Genomic DNA, 18,451 nt, shown 5'->3' on the forward strand with positions numbered 1-18,451 from the left:
ATTTTGCCCTATTGCGCATCACGCCAAAACCTTGATCACGCCATCACGCCAAAAAAAAATCTCTAATCACACCATCACGCAAGAAAAAAGTCAGGGTATTATCTGGCGCTATGACGCTATGACCTTATGTTCTTATGTTTTTGGGACCCTTTCAGAAAGCTGGAAGCCAAAAAATGCCCGAAATGATGACCGCCCTTTCTCCGCCCCATAATTAGGTCGGGCGGATTTTTTCGTGTTCATTTTACAAGGAAATTCCTTATGTTGTCATCTTGCATTCGGGTCTATCCATAATAAACTACAATATGAATGTCTTGAGAAGATTGTGTAACATTCAAGAGACATTATACTCCAGTTGAAGCCGGTTCGTCATATTGGGCTGGAAACAAAGATGTCTTCTGTCCAAGAAAAGACCAAGATCAAAGAGATATTCTCAACATTGGCGGAGTCTGATGCTTCAAATAAACAAGAGAAGGAGGAGAAGGATCCTAACATGTGAGTTTTTGATTGTTCATTTCCTTACTGACTTCGCTTTGTTTTACAAGCCATGTATATAAGCCAGACCCGATCAATCGAACTTGTCGAACCAATCGAACAATCGAACTAATCGAACTCCATCGAACGATTAAAGTTCGATTAAATAAATTAATCGAACTCTAAGATTTTTTTAAAGATTGTGAGTGTTCGATTAAGTTCAATCAATGGGTTTCGGTTCGATCAGTTCGATAAACCAATTTTGTTCGACAAGTTTGTGCTGCTCCACCACCGTATATTAGCTTCTTTTCAAAGCCAAAATCGGAATGTAAATCGGGAAATTACTTCCGATAACGGATTACACACTTTTCCTGTATCCTTTTAGCGCCAGAAGAAGCGGTTTGTTGGGGCGGGCGTAGTATTCCGCCACTCGGCCGCGCGCGAAATTGCAACAGAGGGGCTACGGACTTTTTTTCCGGATAAACAAATATCCGCGTACAATAAAAATCAAGCTGTTAAGTCCGGGAACTGTCGAAATGGGCAATCGTGTGCCAGGAGAAAGTTTTTGCAAGCGAGGGAAGATATGAGGATTTTAATATCATCGAACTATTCGAACTTTTTACTGACCGAACTAATCGCACTGCTATTGCTTCAAAAATTGTGAGTGTTCGATTAGGTTCGATTAATTTTTTTAATCGAACTTTAATCGTTCGATGGAGTTCGATTAGTTCGATTGTTCGATTGGTTCGAAAAGTTCGATTGATCGGGTCTGGTATGAGGACCCTGCCGACGCACCGGACTTAACGAACACCGGACACGCGAAAGTCCGGTGTAAATTGAGAATATTTTTTTCCACCGGACAATCTCTACACCGGACTTGACCAGTCCGGTGCGTCCGGTGTTTCTTAATTTTTTGTTTCGTAAATGTCCGGCGTCCAAAATTCCCTGTATGCAACACCGGACTTATTGCGTCCGGTGTAGCGAAAGGATACTTTTTGCCACCGGACAAATACACCGGACAGTCCGGTGCGTCGGCAGGGTCCTTGTATATAGAGTTAAGTCACCAGTGCCACGAACGACCCCAGTGCACGAACAAGCGTCTTTGAACTTGAAAAAAACAACCAAAAACTTTCTATAGAACTTACTTTGTGCCGCAGAATAGACCTTTTCGCCTTTCCGTCCGCCATCTTGAATTGTATGCAAAAATACAGGAACAAAAATGCCGTGGTTGGATTTATTTGGAATGTATGCAAAACATATGCAAGTTTACACAAAGATTAAAAAGACAACAAAGCATCTTATAAATAAATATTATAATCATTAGAACAATAAAAGATGGAATTTCTTAATCCAAAAAGAAATATTTACAGAACAACAAAAGCCTTTTAGGAATTTGTTCTTAAAGACATTGCATATTCTGTTTTCATGCCATAAAAAAATTCCACGAAGACGGAGTACACACTATCAAACTTTCAAAACACGCAAACTGAAAGCAGTAATTATGACGTCACACTTTCTCAATGTTTTGATTTGATCATTTGGTGGCTCTATTCCCAGGAGAATAATTTGCAGTCAGCCGAATAAGGATTGTTTTTTACCTTCGCGGATGATTTTTCAGTTTGAGTTTCTGTCTAATGTTATGGTCTTTTGAAATGCTTGTTCTAAGAGATGAGTGAATATAATTGTTTTTAGTTTTCAAGAGAAGCAAATTTAATCTTTCTTCTACAAGATTACACTTTAATACAATGCCAATTATGCATGTAAGTTTTTAATTCATACTTTCTTTTAGCATATGTTTTGCATACTTTCTAAGGGAATTTCACCACGGCAATTCGGCCACCATAATTTTTGCATACAATTCAATATGGCGGATGGAAAGGCGAAAAGGTCTATCCTCAAACAGTTACATCAATATGCCTTCTTACCTGTCTTTAAAAATATAAATATAAGTAATCACGGAAACAAAGGACGCAAAAAAAAAAGACTTAAGGTGGCAATCAAAAATATGTTCCATTCGGGTCCTAAAACATCTTCAAATCCAGTCAGTAGTATATTTTGTCGGGTTTTTAAGATCTAGTAAATCCCGATGAATCAAGTCGGCATAGTAGAATCAACAGAATCTTATGCCACCATCCTAATTTGCCAAACTAAATGTGCGCGCACATGTGTTAATCATAAAGCGGCCCTTATTTCCGGCCCCCAGGGTAGTGGCCCTACCGTGTTGCTGAACTTTGACATAAAAATTTCAAGGGTACATGAAAAAACTTGAATGGGACTCAATCAATGTGGGTTAAGTAAAAACAAAAAATAATGATTCAAAGACATGCTCCGTTTGCCCGTGACCGCCATTATGGGAAAGATCCGAACCTGTGAACAGCACCCAAAAAAACCCGGCGATTTTACCAAATTTCCGAATTGGGTTTTCTTGTAAATAAACAGTCGGTCGGACGACCCGAATGCAACACATTTTTTATTGCCGCCTAAGTGTGAGAACAGAGTAATCAAACTCGTTAGAAAAAGTACCATTAGAAGTCATAAAAAATCAACCTGAATAAATGCAATCGAAATTCCAGAGAACTTCATAATTCCCCAAACAACATTACATTACAACGAATGTAAATACACAGATAGGGTGGAAAGGCCAAAATTTTCCCCTCAATTTTTAGAAACCAAACTAACTTTATTTGAAAGTCCTTACCTTTGTGAGAAAAATGAGAAGTCATTTATTAGAATTGGTTAAGTATTCCCAAAGTTATTCCATTTTCAAAACACAAAAAAATCACCTTTTCAAAGAATCGCCTCCTTACACCACGCCAGCAAGAAATAATTTTCGGAAGCACCAAAATCGCGCCAAAAATGGCGGATGAAATCTAGTCTTCCGATTGTAGCCTAATCTTACCCTGGGTTTACTAAAAAAACCGCAATTGAAAAGATGAACCAGCTCAATAGCGACAGCTAGCCATTTGTTTCAATGTGGGTCGAGAATTTTCTGGTGCCGTGGTCAGCGCTAAATCATGTTTTCACCTTGACGTAGAAAAACATGAATATCTTTGGAAAGAAAATAGATACCTGAATGCAGTTTTTTTACTTGTTTCTCTGATAATTCCTGATTGATTTAAAAAAAAAGAATGAACAGATTTGGATGATTTATAGGTAAGTACTAGAGTAGAGTAGACTACGCTCGCCACCGAAGAGGTTTATTTGGAAAGGGTAATTATATTTTATTGTTCGCTTCTTTTTTAAAGATTCGCCGGGTTGGAAAAGTTTGAATTTCTTTGTACATATTTTACCTACCCCAAATATTTAGGAGCCTGAGTTTTAAACGAATTGTTAAGTTGAAACAAACGATAAATGTATCAAGGTCTGTTTTATTTACCCCCTGGTGACTTAACAAAAGAGACTTAACTCGATGTTACAATCCAATTATTGAAAGTTTGTCTAGGCCTTTTTATAATGAGCGAGACATACGTTCTCTGATTACGGAATTTTCATATTGACATTTTCGAGGCAATGTAACTGTCAAACTATCCCTTGCAATCTCTCCAAAAATTAAAATAAACGGAGCACTAGAACAACACCAAACCAATTTTGAATGAGCTAAGTAAAAAATCATGAAATTCGGGATTTTTGTAAACATGTGAATAGAGCATTAAAAAATACAACTTTTCTATTTTTCCTTTTTTTTGTGCAAAAGTTCTAGAAATGAAAATAAAAGGATAATGATAATTGAATACTATCATCGTAAAGCTAGAAATCGCTTCGCGACTCTTCGCTTGAGAAATTGAGAAAATGATTGACAGATTAAACTTCATCTGCGCGGCAGCTCGCGGGTGTTCTGCGAGCATTCTTCAAGCGTTTTCTGGCGTTCTTGGCTCAATCCTCGGACCGTGTTAAAAATTGTAGACTCAGCTGTGACAGATCATTTCGATGGAAGTTCTTGGAATGTTTACAAGACTCTTGATAGAAAATCCTTTGTTTTATTATCAATGATGACAGTGCCGTCATTAACTTTATTAGATCTGATATATCGATGGTTGTAAGTGCGCTTTACAGTTTTGATTCCCATCGAAGAATCATGTTCTGGTTTTCATGCTATTAGATGCTGCTGTTTTAGAGCTTTAGAGCTAGCCTGCTGCTCCTAGGCCGAGGTCACAGATAATTTGTGTTCACGTCATTTTTGGCTCTAAAATATGGGTCGTCGGTGGGCAATAAAAATGTCAGAAAAATACACTCTGGCCATGGCTTGTTCAGGCGGCAAGAATCATCTAGCGCACTGTCTGCAGTTTGTTTATTGTTACGTGTGAAGCGGCAAAATCAGTTATGTAGCGCTCGAAAACGCAAAAAAATCTTTGAAAAATTGCAAGTAGAAATTGTTTTAAACGCTTGATGACTAAAAACTAACTAGCGCTAAATCTGCAAATGTTCTTTGGAAAATATCACCTAAAAATTCGATAGATTCCCCGACTTTCTGACTAAAAACAATCAAATTTTTCAGATCAAAAGTGAGTCGGTCGGACAACGCGAACACAAGTTATTTGTGATCTCGGCCTTCCTACTAGCTGGAACTTTGATATTTCTTGGTTTAAAAAGCTATACCAGATGTAGCCTGAGAATCCAAGCATTAAACTTTTTCCACAGTCTAGTTTTTGATATTTTTGCTGCTTGTTTATTAACGCTTGGTGCAGGTAACTCGCCTGCAGGGAGATTTTTCCCTGCAATGCAGGTTCAGCCTGACTGGCCAGCTTTCGGCGCATTACTTAGCAGTACTTTCACGCGCATTTTGAAAAATCGATGCGCGCACATAATTTATGGAAAAAGCTGATTTTGCAGGAAAAAGAAAAACAAATGAAAATGAAAACATAGATTCATTTAGAAACAAAAGGGCTGTTGACTGAAAGTCTAAATACATGTGGCTGATGTTTTGATGTGGTTTTTAGTAGTTTTTAGAGTCTTTAGAGCTTGTGAAAGAGTTTTGGTAAGTTGATTATGTGTGTTTGTCTGGGTTTCCAAAGTTCAGAAAGTCTGTCAACAAGGATTCACACACAGACTGTTTATAACATTCTGTGTCAGACTATCTACCTGCACCAAGCTTTATAATCTTAGAACTTTGTGAGGTGAGGTATTTTTTGTATTTTCTAAGATTATGAGCTTGGATTCCCAGGCTATACCAGACGGTACTAAAAACGAATGTTTGATTGTGATCAAAGTGTTCAATCAGGTAACTTGCATCAGCGGAGGGAAACTTGCATAGCTATCAAATGACTGACCGTCAACTGCTCTAACTTGGGACTATCTGACAAAACATGGGATGGCAATTCTGCCACCATTTCACCGAACCTCCAAAGCCATTTGATTTGAGTCAATGAACGGCGTATTAAAAAATACACAATTTCTCTTTCGCACTGAGTAGGCTTTTAAATCGAAATATGAAAAAATTCATAGTGGAACACACAAAGAAACGTTAATACACCTTTCCCGTAATTTGTAAAACTAGTGCGCACACATTATTTTGATGCTCTCCATCGTTTGGTCTCTGGAGGTAAACAAACCCGTTCTTGTCTGCGTTTCCTTAGGGAAAGTTGGTTTTTTGAGCGTTTCTTAAGTTTTCAGAAGTTCTGTCGAACAAAACCCCCTCAAATTTTAGTATGTTCAATCTATTCATGATATTATACTACCCTGAAAATCTCTTGCCAAAAGAAGATTGTTATCAAAAGCATAGTTCGGAAGGGGGTCACTACCCCCCCTACCCTAGAGCTACCCTCCCTACCCTAGGTTCTTCCCCCTTTTAAAATTTGATGCTACCCCCCTCAAAATTTTAAAATCCTACAAAAGAAAATAGAACACACTGCATTGCGAAAAAAATAGAATCATTTTGAATCGAATGTTTCAAACATACTAAACAATTAATAAAGAAGACGTTGCATTGTAAATTAAAAATAAAACTTCTAATTTGGGAAAATACACAAAAAAACATACCACTGACATCTTACCCCCCCCCCCTTTCTAGATGAACCCCCCCCCCTTTCTAAAAACTTCCCCCTTTCTAGAAAAAATTCTCTTACCCCCCCCCCTTTCTGAGATTTTCTGAACATCGCTACCCCCCCCCCTTTATAAAGGGGGGGGGGTGCGAACTATGAAAAGTCAGAAGCTGAAAACCCACTTTCCACTTTCGTTTCAAGCCTTCACTGCCACAATAATTTATGTAATTACTGTTTTGGTCAGTCAGGTTAAACATATACGTGGTTTTTTGTCACATGACCAAAGTGCCTACTTAAACAATCCGGGGGTAACTGTCAAAGCAACACCTGCTGTGTTATTCTTTAAAAGAAATATCTTTTGCCATTGACAATTAAAATATAATATAATATCACTAAAAAAGCTGGTAGAATCGTAATCCTAAAATATCAAAGTTCCACCTACTGTAGGAACCCATTTCCAAATGCACTAAACCATTAGCTCAGAAGCGCACTACATAAATCTCAGCACAAAAGCTTACTTGTATACTTCAGACATTTCTGTTGTTCCTTTGTAGATTAGATTTCAGTATCATTTATAGAAACCCATTTTACCTTTACATTGCTTTTTTGCTTAATACTTTAATCTTGTTTTGTTTATGTTTTTAGTGAATCAAATGTCAGTTGTAACCCACAGAGTAAAGACTTGTTTCTTGAAAGAGTTAAAACATTCACGGTATGGTAAAATTTTTCATTGTAACCTTTTAAGTCTCTAGTTAAATTATTATTGAAAACAGTTTTGTCTATTTAAATCAGTTTTATATTAAATATTGCTGAATTCCCTAAAACTTATTCACAAGAGCTGAGGTAATCCATTCTAATCCTGGCAGGAATTAAATTTGGGGGGATCAGCAAATAAGGCTAAACTCCCCAAAATTTTAAAATGGTTTTTGTTTTACTAGTAGTAAAAGTATTGGCCAAAATTAAATACCTACCAATAGTAGCCAACCTTTAGCCAACCAAAGAATTAAGTTTCATTATATTTGATTAAAAAAATGATAGTGATTCATAAAAAAAGCTGTAAAATAAAGTATATCATAATCGCTTTTCTCATAGACAACTAACTGGGCAGCAAAACCAAATGAGCTATCACCCTTGAAATGTGCTCAATATGGTTGGTGCAATGAAGAACTTGACCAGTTGAGATGTGTCACATGCAGTGCTACCATATTTGCTGGTATGCCTGATGATTGGGATTCATCAGCTTGTAAGGTTTTACTAAATGTTTTAGATTTTTATAGATTTTTGGTAAAATCAAACCTGAACCGAGACAGAGATCTAGATCCTCCAGTACTATGATTCTAAGACTTGATTTATTATAATGTTAAAAATTCAAAGTTAAACTTCCAATACTTTCAGTGTTCTGTATTTATTGGCTTTTGGGATTGTCAAGGACGCCTTCGGAATACTTTTGGCATGAAAGAGCTGTGCCTTTGAATTATTTATGTATTTGATTATCAAATTTTAATTCATAAGTATTTTCTTTTTTAGATTCTGACATTTGTAATGAGATCAAAGACAAATTGAAAATTGGACATCAAAAGCTTTGTCCTTGGCCACAGAACCCCTGCCCACCATCCTTTTTGAGTTTACCCTCGCGCTCAGCACAACAATGGAAAATGGAGATTCGGTCAGCATTTTGTGGGTTGCTGGAGTTGAAAGGAAATCTACCTGAGTTGAATGAAGATACTGTAGCATCAATGGTAAAATTCTTAAATATTTTAGGTTACACTCTTATTTTATATAAGCATAACGTTTAAATAAGCACTCAAATTCGGTAAAAAATAGGCATAATGCTAAAGCGTACCCTCCAAGCTGAAATGCAAATAGAATTCTTGCTGCTTTTCTAAGACGCTGACTTTTTTAGGGTTACTTTTGAAGCTGTTTGAGCTTTTCAAGACCAAAGATTTTCACCTGCTGCTCCAAATTACAAAGATAACTTTCATTCTTTGAGCTGAATCAATGTGCCGACTTAAAAGTTCAAAATTTTCATGAACCCAAAGAAAATTCACGATTTGAAGTCTAAGCATATAAATAAGCATAAATTCAGGCTGAAAATGAGATTTTGCTATGCATATTGAGCGGTTAGTGTAAAACGCAGGTCACAGGTCACAGGTCGCAGGTCACAGGTCACAGGTCAACAAAGTGCAGACCGGAAAAAAAAAAAAAAGATCATAACATATACATAACATAACATCAATACATATACATAGCGCATTAAATTACAAAAAAGTAATACATGCTATTTAGATATTATAAAATGACAATTGAATAGAATAACAACCTATTTTGACATAGTGACACTGACTTACAAAAATAATGACAAAATCATAAAATATGATGTCTAACAAGACAAAAGCACGAAAAATATTTATTATACAAAATGTGATGTGGATGGTGTGAATGGATATAAAATGGCACCAAACAGAAGCTTGCAAGGACCCTAAGAGAGTGGTTTTAGAAGGATGGAACTAATTAATTATTCAGTTATTATTTTAATGTGTTAATGACAATTTTTGACAAAAATATTGACAGAATTACAAAATATCATGTCTTACAAGAGAAAAACACCAAAAATATTCAGCATGCCGAATGCAATGATAACAATATGGCTGGATATAAAATTACACCAATCAGAAGCTTGTGAGTTCTCTGAGAAGGTAGTTTTAGAGCGATTTGTTTTATTATATGTAACCATCATCTAACATTACAAACATTACGATATGTAATATACCTGTGTATAATATGGTTTCAAATATTTTCTGGTCTGCGTTATACACGGCGCAAACTGCGAAAGATCGATAAAAGCACATGGCTAAATTTTGATGTTTGAAATGGTTCTATATGGATGAAATTGCTTGAGAATTATGTTTTTGACAATTCTTTGTGTTTTCCAAACATTTTCCTCTGCAATGACATTGATTAGAGTTAACCTGTCATCACTGACCTGTGACCTGTGACCTGCGACCTGTGACCTGTGACCTGCGTTTTACACTAACCGCATATTGAGCCTCGACCGAATTTTCCATTATGCTTAAAAAAAAGAGTATTACCATCATAGGTCCAATGGTAAAGTCTTTCACCAGCTTTGCAAAAATTCATGTGTCACCAGGACTCTGTTAGCATTCTAAAAAATAGTTTTGGCTCTAATAATCAACCTCTTCTAAGAAGAGGTTGATTTCATTTTTAAAAAAACACCTGTTTTGCAATGATCCCGCTGTGAGAGATGGAAAGAATCCAATTGGGCAACGATGGGAGAGTATCATAGGGTCGATGAATCCATAGACCTTATCATAAATTACGTCACAAACATCACTTGACTCGTATTCAAACGATTATCATGGGGGTTATGTCTCTTGAGACATTAAATGATTCTTTATGAATAGAAAGTAGTTTTGATAAAATCCGATGAGAGTTGATCACCATGGAAATAATTTCAAAACAAGGCAAGTGTTGTTTGTGTCGTAATTTATGCAAAGGTCTATTGACATTCTAATTTGAGGGGAACTAGCTGTGGTCGGTTGACCTGAAATTGGAATTCAAGCCTGGTCACACTCCATTAATAACAACAATAGAATATGCTGTTGTTACTGGAGCATAATCAGGCTTTAACCCCAATTATTCGTTTATTTGAGAATTTGGTTTGATGTTTAGGAAATATTATATTCCTTTTTTTCTCTTAGAAAAGTCTGGATAACAGTTGCATCGAGAAGCTTTTGACAAACGTTTTTCGCCATTCTTGTGATACAGATGATGAAGTGTTACAGGCTAAAGTTGCATGCATATTGGCTGTCACAGGCTGGAATGCAAGGTGAGAATTTCGAAATCTAATTTTACATCATGGGCTGTTCCATTGAATTTCCATACAGGGAGCTTTTAAAATTCTTTTCATACCTTAAATAAAGTCAGTGTTTTGCTCACTGGAAATATAATAACTTTTTACCCCCTGGAAAATGAAAAAGACTCTTTAGACCCCCTGGAAATTCTTCACGGAAATGTTCGTCCACCCTCTGTATGGATATAAAATGGAATGGTCCATCAGTGAGGTTAAGCATCGATAGACAAATCACAACGACAGATGAATTCGCGCCACGGCACTTTTCTACAGGCTAATCAGAAAGCAAGGTAGACTTACCTGCACAAATATATAAACTTTGCTTCTAAGACGAATTTCTGACTGCTTTTTGGACCTACCGGGAGGTCCTTTAATTTGACCGTTGTTCGTTCGTCTGTTACAAGCTTTTCTCGGGATTGGCTCATTAGTTTTTTTTTATTTTTTGCACAATGATACAAAATAGCAATGCCTGAAAAGTGACGGAGCCCGATTTTTGAAAAAAAATTTTGGGGGGCAAATTTGGGCCAAAAACTACCTAAAAATAAAGTTTTTTGGACTTTGTGCAAAATTGCTTCATTAGTTTTTCCTGATTTTTGGCAGAAAGATAGAGTGCAAGGCACCCTAAAATGTGGCTAAAGTAATTTTTCTCGTCAAAATTTTTTTCGTCGTCAAATACGGATTTTCGCAAAATTTGGGCCAAAAACTACCTAAAAATAAGGTTTTTTGGACTTGGTGCAAAATTGCTTCATTAGTTTTTCCTGATTTTTGGCAGAAAGATAGAGTGTAAGGTACCCTAAAATGTGGCTGAAGTAATTTTTCTCGGAAAATTTTTTTCGTCGTAAAATACGGATTTTCGTTTTTTGGGGAAATTCCCTTTTACCATTTTCCTGTTAGCAGCTTTTCTCGGGATTGGCTCATTATTTTTTTTTAATTTTTTGCACAATGATACAAAATAGCAATGCCTAAAAAGTGACGGGGCCCGATTTTTGAAAAATAATTTTTGGGGGCAAATTTGGACCAAAAACTACCTAAAAATAAGGTTTTTTGGACTTTGTGCAAAATTGCTTCATTAGTTTTTCCTGACTTTTGGCAGAAAGATAGAGTGCAAGGCACCCTAAAATGTGGCTAAAGTAATTTTTCTCGTCAAAATTTTTTTCGTCGTCAAATACGGATTTTCGCAAAATTTGGGCCAAAAACTACCTAAAAATAAGGTTTTTTGGACTTGGTGCAAAATTGCTTCATTAGTTTTTCCTGATTTTTGGCAGAAAGATAGAGTGTAAGGTACCCTAAAATGTGGCTGAAGTAATTTTTCTCGGAAAATTTTTTTCGTCGTAAAATACGGATTTTCGTTTTTTGGGGAAATTCCCTTTTACCATTTTCCTGTTAGCAGCTTTTCTCGGGATTGGCTCATTATTTTTTTTTAATTTTTTGCACAATGATACAAAATAGCAATGCCTAAAAAGTGACGGGGCCCGATTTTTGAAAAATAATTTTTGGGGGCAAATTTGGACCAAAAACTACCTAAAAATAAGGTTTTTTGGACTTTGTGCAAAATTGCTTCATTAGTTTTTCCTGACTTTTGGCAGAAAGATAGAGTGCAAGGCACCCTAAAATGTGGCTGACGTAATTTTTCTCGGAAAATTTTTTTTCGTCGTAAAATACGGATTTTTGCAAGTTTGGGCCAAAAACTACCTAAAAATAAGGTTTTTTGGACTTGGTGCAAAATTGCTTCGTTAGTTTTTCCTGATTTTATGCATAAAGATGGATAAAAAGTGGCTGAAGCAGTTTTTTTCGGAAAATTTTTTTTGGCCGTAAAAATTGCATTTTCTTATTTGGGGAAATTCCCTTATATCATTACGCACGGAGCGAGCGTTAGCGAGCGGAGTGCGACTCTTTTGGCAAACGCATGCGCGTAAGCAAAATTTACAAAATTTCAATGATATGCGGGCACTAAAAATGGAAATTCACCTTTTTTTTCGTCTAGCCGCTATTCCACCTTGTTTAGCCTCTGGAATGTTTCAACTTTGAAAATTTCGAAAATTAGCGTTTTTTAAGAAGAAGTCGTTGCAGTGTCAATCTTTCGCAAATTTAAAAACCCACTTTCCCTTGGAAAAAATTGACGTTTTTTGGTTTTTTGGGACCCTTGGGGCACAAGGTACATGTTGACCGCAAAAATTCCAAAATTCCCGAATTGACCGTTGACAACATTAGGGGTAAAGAGGACCCACTGACGTCACGGGTTTGGGAAAAACTTCAAAATGCGATATCTCGAGTTTGAAGAAGAGTGGAGAGGTCGTTGACCCCTCATTTTATCGGGAATTTTATGGGGAATGATATGGGAGGGTTTATAAGGCTTGAGTAGGACTTTCAAATTTGGCTGCATTTTTAGCCATTTTCAGCTGATGACGTCATCAAAATAGAAAACATGCGATATCTCGAGTTTGAAGAAGGGTTGAGAGGTCGTTGACCCCTCATTAGATCGAGAACTTTATGGGGAATGAGATGGGAAGGTTTATACGGCTTGAGTAGGACTTTAAAATTTGGCTGAATTTTTAGCCATTTTCAGCTGATGACGTCATCAAAACAAAACAAAATGCGATAACTCGAGATTGGAAAGGAATTGAGAGGTCGTTGACCCCTTATTCTATCGGGAATTTTATGGGGAATAAGATGGGAAAGTTTATAAGGCTTGAGTACAATTTTCAAACTTGGCTGAATCTTTAGCCATTTTCAGTTGATGACGTCATCAATACAAAAAATGTGATAACTCAAGATTGGAAAGGAGTTTGGAAATGGCTAACCCCTCTTTGGATCGGGAAATTTATCGAGAATGCAACGAGAGAGGGATGTTATGAGGCCTTAGGACGACTTCAAATAAAAATTAGTTAACCTTTGGGTAAGCAGCGTGAGAAAATCAAAACAAAACAGCCGAAAAGAACTGAACTCTCGGAATAAATAATGGGAAAAACGTAAAAAAAACTATTTTTTGATGAGCCCTTACTCCATTACCATTCTTTCCAAAAAGTCAGTGAAATTAAAACTGATGAAATATATAGAAATTATTACAAAACTACTCGACACACACGTGACACGACCCAAAGCAAATAAATTCAGCTTTCGGCACTTTCGTTCGTTTCATCGTGAAAACCAAACATTTCTTTTCATCGTGTATGCATAAAAACTTGAAATTCTTTAATACTTGTCAAGAATATATTTTCCATAACAAAACCAGGGAAATTCAATGTCTTTGATTAAACCAGGTGTAACGAGGGATTTTTGTAAAAAGTCTCTCGTGTCTCTCCCAATCTTCCACAAAACTGGTCTTTGTTTTGACTTTTCAGCGTCAATTCTTCAACAATCAACATTTCTTACTTCGATAATTCGACACATTTACAGCTTGACGATAATTGAAAGTCGAGTAGTTCGCCCCAATTAGTTTTTGTTGTAAAAATGTTGTTTCAGACCATTCATAGCTTAAACCAGCATGCATTTTCTCATCTATGCATCGAAACAAAAACATCGAAAAGTGTTATCAATCTGATAGAGAAACGCAATAATGAAGAATTTCTTCTCAATCGAAAAAATACAATACATCTTCTTTTTCTGTGTATCAGTAATGTATAACCATTTCACAGAAGAAAAAAAAAGCTGCTGCATTTATTTTGAAGCTTCGGGATCGAAAATTTTTTCTTTATTTTGATGTTTATATATTCGGCGGGAACTTGTCGAATTTTTTTGTTCGAATCTAACAAGATTTTCGAACAAAAACATTCGAAATTATAGAGATCCGGGATTCCTGAGTTATTTTTTTCCGAGTTACGAAAAAACTGAGTTATCCCGAGTGATGACGTCATTTTTGGAATAAGGTGACGTCATTTTACATTTCATAACTCGGTTTATTTTGCTTCCTTTAACTTTCCAAATTATTTTTCATTTTGTAACTCGTGATTTTTGCTTCCTTTAGCTTTCGAGTTAATTTTTATTTTCTAACTCGGGAAATTGTGCTTCCTTTAACTATCCGAGTTATTGTTCCTTTTTTAACTCAGGAATTTTTGCTTCCTTTAACTTTCTGTAAGTAGATTTACGTTACACTGATTGGCCTCATAAAAAGGCTCGCCTCGTAAAATATTTCTCGTATTGCACTCAAAGTTTTAGGGCCAAAGCAAAATGACGTCATCGTCACAAGATTCGCAGTATTTTGAGTTTTGATCCGTTTTAAGTTGTAATTTTTAGATTTATGGAATTTTAGATTTTGATTTGGGATTTTCGGGAAAAAAGTACGATATTCTTTTGAGCAGTGGATTGATAGCCTCCACCTCTTCTTATATAACTAGTGGGCTCTATAGAATCCCTTTCGCTTTGCGAACACGAGACTCGTTCTCCGTGCGTAACCCCTTTTACGATTGATTTTTAGGGAAAAAGAGCATTTCTCGCGATTGGATTGATATTTTTTTCTGAATTTTTGCACTTTGATGTAAAATGGTAATATTTAAACTCTGATGAAGCCTGATTTTCAAAATATAATTTGTGGGCAAATTTGGGCCAAAAAGTGCCTAAAAATGGAATTTTTGGACTTTGTAAAATTGCTTCATTAGTTTTTTCTGATTTTTTGGACAAAGATGAAGGGCAAGGTTCTCTAAAACGTGACTGAAGTAGTTTTTTTCGAAAAATTTATTTTGACCGTAAAAATCGGATTTTCTTATTTGGGGAAATTCCCTTTTGTCATATTTAGGGAAAATGAGCATTTCTCGAGATTGGCTTGGTATTTTTTTCTTATATTTTGTATAGTGATATAAAAATGGTAATATGTAATGGTAATTTGGGTAGAAAAGTGCCTAATGTTTTTTTTTTTTTACTTTTTTGACTATTTTGAGCTCTGATACTCACGGTAATCTATTCAAGCTGCTCACTACACTTTCTTATTCCCTTGCTATTTATCCTATTTTTTTCTGATTTTGATCAACAGTCCATTCAGCATGTTGCTTGTTTTTCTAGAAGCAAAGTTGAAATACTATGCTGATTGACTTTCCGAGATGACGAAAAGTCTTTGTGAATAACTCTCCCTTTAATTTAAGTCAACCCATTGATGACCCTATACGCTTTTGGTTTAATTTGCCAAGAAACCTTCACATGGTTTTTGTATAATTTATTTTTAAATTTAAGTCAACCCATTGTTGAAGACCCATCCATCACGTGTTCATTATGTGGCAAAGAATCAGGTTTATGGCATTACAAGTCGCTCTCCAGTCGCCGGAATGCCAAACAGCAAAAACTACATTTCGAATCCGCGACCTCACAACAATCATTATCTGAAGATTTTATGTCATCAAGAGTATCAGTCAAATCCGAGAACAGTACACATTCGGGAAGTGTCACACACGAGCTCTCAAAACTGGCAACTAGTAGCGACTCTTTAGCCCATTCAGACCTTTTGAAGCCAGCAGGATCTCAAGAATCGTTAGTCAATCTTAGGGTATCGGACAGTAAACACATGAGTATAGATCATGATCATGATGATGCAGACTCGATGGGAGGAGGACACTATCATAGCTCGCACCCTCCACACAGTATCATGAAATCATCCATCTTCAGTGAGCCGGCCCGTATCCCTCTAGCCACCCCTCAAGAGTTGATGAAAGAGTTACTTTTGAGTACGGCGCCAGGAGGCCGGTCTCATTCGATTTACAGCGACTCCATCTTCAGCGAAGTGGGATCCGAATGTTTCGAGAAAAGGCTTGAAGATACGACAGAAAAAGATTTAGGTACGTCTTTAAAACGATTTAAGGGTGAAGGAAGTCTTAATGAAATTACGTTTCTTAAAAAACATTTTATTTTAGTTTTTTCTTGCTTTTGTTTTCTTCTTTCTCTTGTCATTTTAAGTCGATTCCTGAATTAAATTAATACAGACCCAAACGGAAGCACTCCTTCGGGACAAAAAATCATTATTAAATATTGTAGGTGTTTCGGATATATTTATGGTGTACAAAGTAATCTGTATACATAATGTGTAGATAACGAGTCCTCTCATTTACCTACTTACAGAATTAGAGAAAGCGATTACCGAGAACCCACCATCCAGCCACCCAAACCACGTCCAACAACAATGGATGAAAGAACTCTTATTCATGACTGCCGACAACACCAACATTGAAGCTACTGAATCGGTAATGAGTGAAATTGGTTCCATCTCTTTTGACCGGAGATTAGACTCTCATTCCATAGCTCACACGCCGCGCGCCATGACGCCAGTACATCAAACGGAGGACGAAGATGGTGAACCGGTGAGAACGAAACGTATGCGTTTTCAGGTATGAAACGTTTTGGTTTACCTTTATAGCACATTGCTATTTTCGTCTCGGTCGGAAAGTTAAAGATTTTGATATTTTGTTGCAGGGGGGGGGGGCAAGCAGTTAATACATAACACTATGTGTATTAACTGCTTTTTGAAATTTTTCCAAAGGACCACCACCCCTTGACACTTAGTACACTGTGTATTAACTGTTTTTGACCCATTAAATATATACACCAGCCCCAAAGTGCTTCTGCAGCAGCTGACAAAAGGTGTACGAATCCGATTTTTGCCCTGCTTAATGATTGATATATTTTTTTAATTTCAAGGAACCCTTTGAAGAATCCTTCAATATGCTTTCCGAACATCGTCATTGGTGTCCCTGGACCAATATATTATTGGCCTCCCCGACTCATGATGACGTCCACGCGCCAGCTCAATCAGATAACGTTTCTTCAACCACTAGCGGTTTCGAACGTACACCGAGGAATATTTTCGGTTCTCGAACACAGGCGTTACCGGGTTGGAAGATCGTGTTGATGACTATTTTTCCGGCGCTTGGTCGAGATGTGAGCAGTCCAGTGGTAAACTCTTGAAAATTTTGATAAAACATAATCATGTATGAAATTATAGCCTCCGTATGTGGTTATATTTCTATCGAATTGCTTTTTGATTTACCTAATTCTTGTAAGGCGATGCTCGATGGCTAAAAAAGCATGTTCAAATAGTGTAATTATTAAGATAGTCTACATATAAGGGACTTTAATCATATAACTGTACCGTAAGCTTGACAATAGTAGAAATTTGATGATGTATACATCATTATTTCATATTGGTCAAAATGTTTATGTTATACTTCTGTTTAAAAGAATACTCTTAGGTGGCAAATAAACGGGGGGGGGGTTCGATTAAACGGAGGGGGTTTGAAAATTTTCGAAATTTTAATAAACGGGGGGGGGCTAATTGCCGGGGGGCGTTTATTTGGCACCTAAGAGTACGTCATAAGTATAATTTTTAGAAATATTTCAATGTCTACCGATTGTCTCTAAATTGTGTTTGTTTTATACAGTCACCTCCACCACCAAACGAAGCTTGGAAATCAGTTCGTACACTTCTCGGTGATTGTGTATCTCCTTATAAACCAGCTGCTACATCATCTACAACTTCTAGTGCACCATCTTCATTGAACACATAGAAATGCAACAACAACAAAAAATATTCCGTTCAAATTCAATTATCAAGGTCTACACAGTGGCTTTCGTTGAATTTTATAACTATGGAAGCTCAATACGAAATCTCAGAATTTTCATACTCTTCAGTTACTTTTTACAATGTGAAAGAAGGCAACCAATGTCAAAATATGAGGTGGACTGAGGAGTTTTGTTTTAGATTTTCCGTGTACATACCGTCCGTACACACACAAACCGTAGGCGAAGGTGAAAATTAAGCATCGATATATTATCAAAATATCTCGTACGTAAGATGATATCGTATAAATAATATTCCACGGCTGTTGGAAATTAACCAAACCTACGATTCCATACCTAATTGAAGACTCGACAAATTACTTTTGATTCAACACATGCGTGCTTGTGATACCAAAAGAGAAAATCCTTCTACCTCCTAGACTTGTTATCACTCCAACGTATTCGAGATGAATGAGATGGAGCATCTTGATTAAAATTAATTGCTAGTAGTATCCGGATAAAAAGAATCGTGAATTTTTACCGATCTTGTCTGTAGAATGCGGTGTTTTGGTATGTTTTTTTTTTAATAACCATGTATAGCTGTAGGGAAAACGGATTCGAAGACCGAAAGATTGCATCCGTATTCATGATGTTA

General features: G+C 36.5%; 1 protein-coding gene across 1 annotated transcript; it reads left to right on the forward strand.

Annotated features, from left to right (window-relative positions):
- Positions 1 to 299: 299 nt before the first annotated feature.
- LOC136816743 (uncharacterized) lies at positions 300 to 18,406 on the forward strand. Its single transcript, XM_067073062.1, has 9 exons — positions 300 to 492; positions 7,095 to 7,161; positions 7,542 to 7,692; positions 7,977 to 8,188; positions 10,169 to 10,296; positions 15,484 to 16,082; positions 16,363 to 16,628; positions 16,939 to 17,193; positions 17,679 to 18,406. The coding sequence occupies exons 1-9, from the start codon at positions 389 to 391 to the stop codon at positions 17,802 to 17,804; spliced, it is 1,908 nt and encodes a 635-aa protein (XP_066929163.1). The 5' UTR covers positions 300 to 388; the 3' UTR covers positions 17,805 to 18,406.
- The last annotated feature ends 45 nt before the right edge of the window (positions 18,407 to 18,451 follow it).

Source organism: Clytia hemisphaerica, unplaced genomic scaffold (assembly GCF_902728285.1).
Source record: "Clytia hemisphaerica strain Z4C2 unplaced genomic scaffold, Clytia hemisphaerica genome assembly, whole genome shotgun sequence".
In the NCBI taxonomy this organism is placed as follows: Eukaryota; Metazoa; Cnidaria; class Hydrozoa; order Leptothecata; family Clytiidae; genus Clytia; species Clytia hemisphaerica.

Coding starts and splice junctions, on each gene's coding strand:
- LOC136816743 (XM_067073062.1), top strand. CDS start 389: ATGTCTTCTGTCCAAGAAAAGACCAAGATCAAAGAGATATTCTCAACA. Junction 493..7,094: donor GAGGAGAAGGATCCTAACAT/GTGAGTTTTTGA, acceptor TTATGTTTTTAG/TGAATCAAATGTCAGTTGTA. Junction 16,083..16,362: donor TACGACAGAAAAAGATTTAG/GTACGTCTTTAA, acceptor ACCTACTTACAG/AATTAGAGAAAGCGATTACC.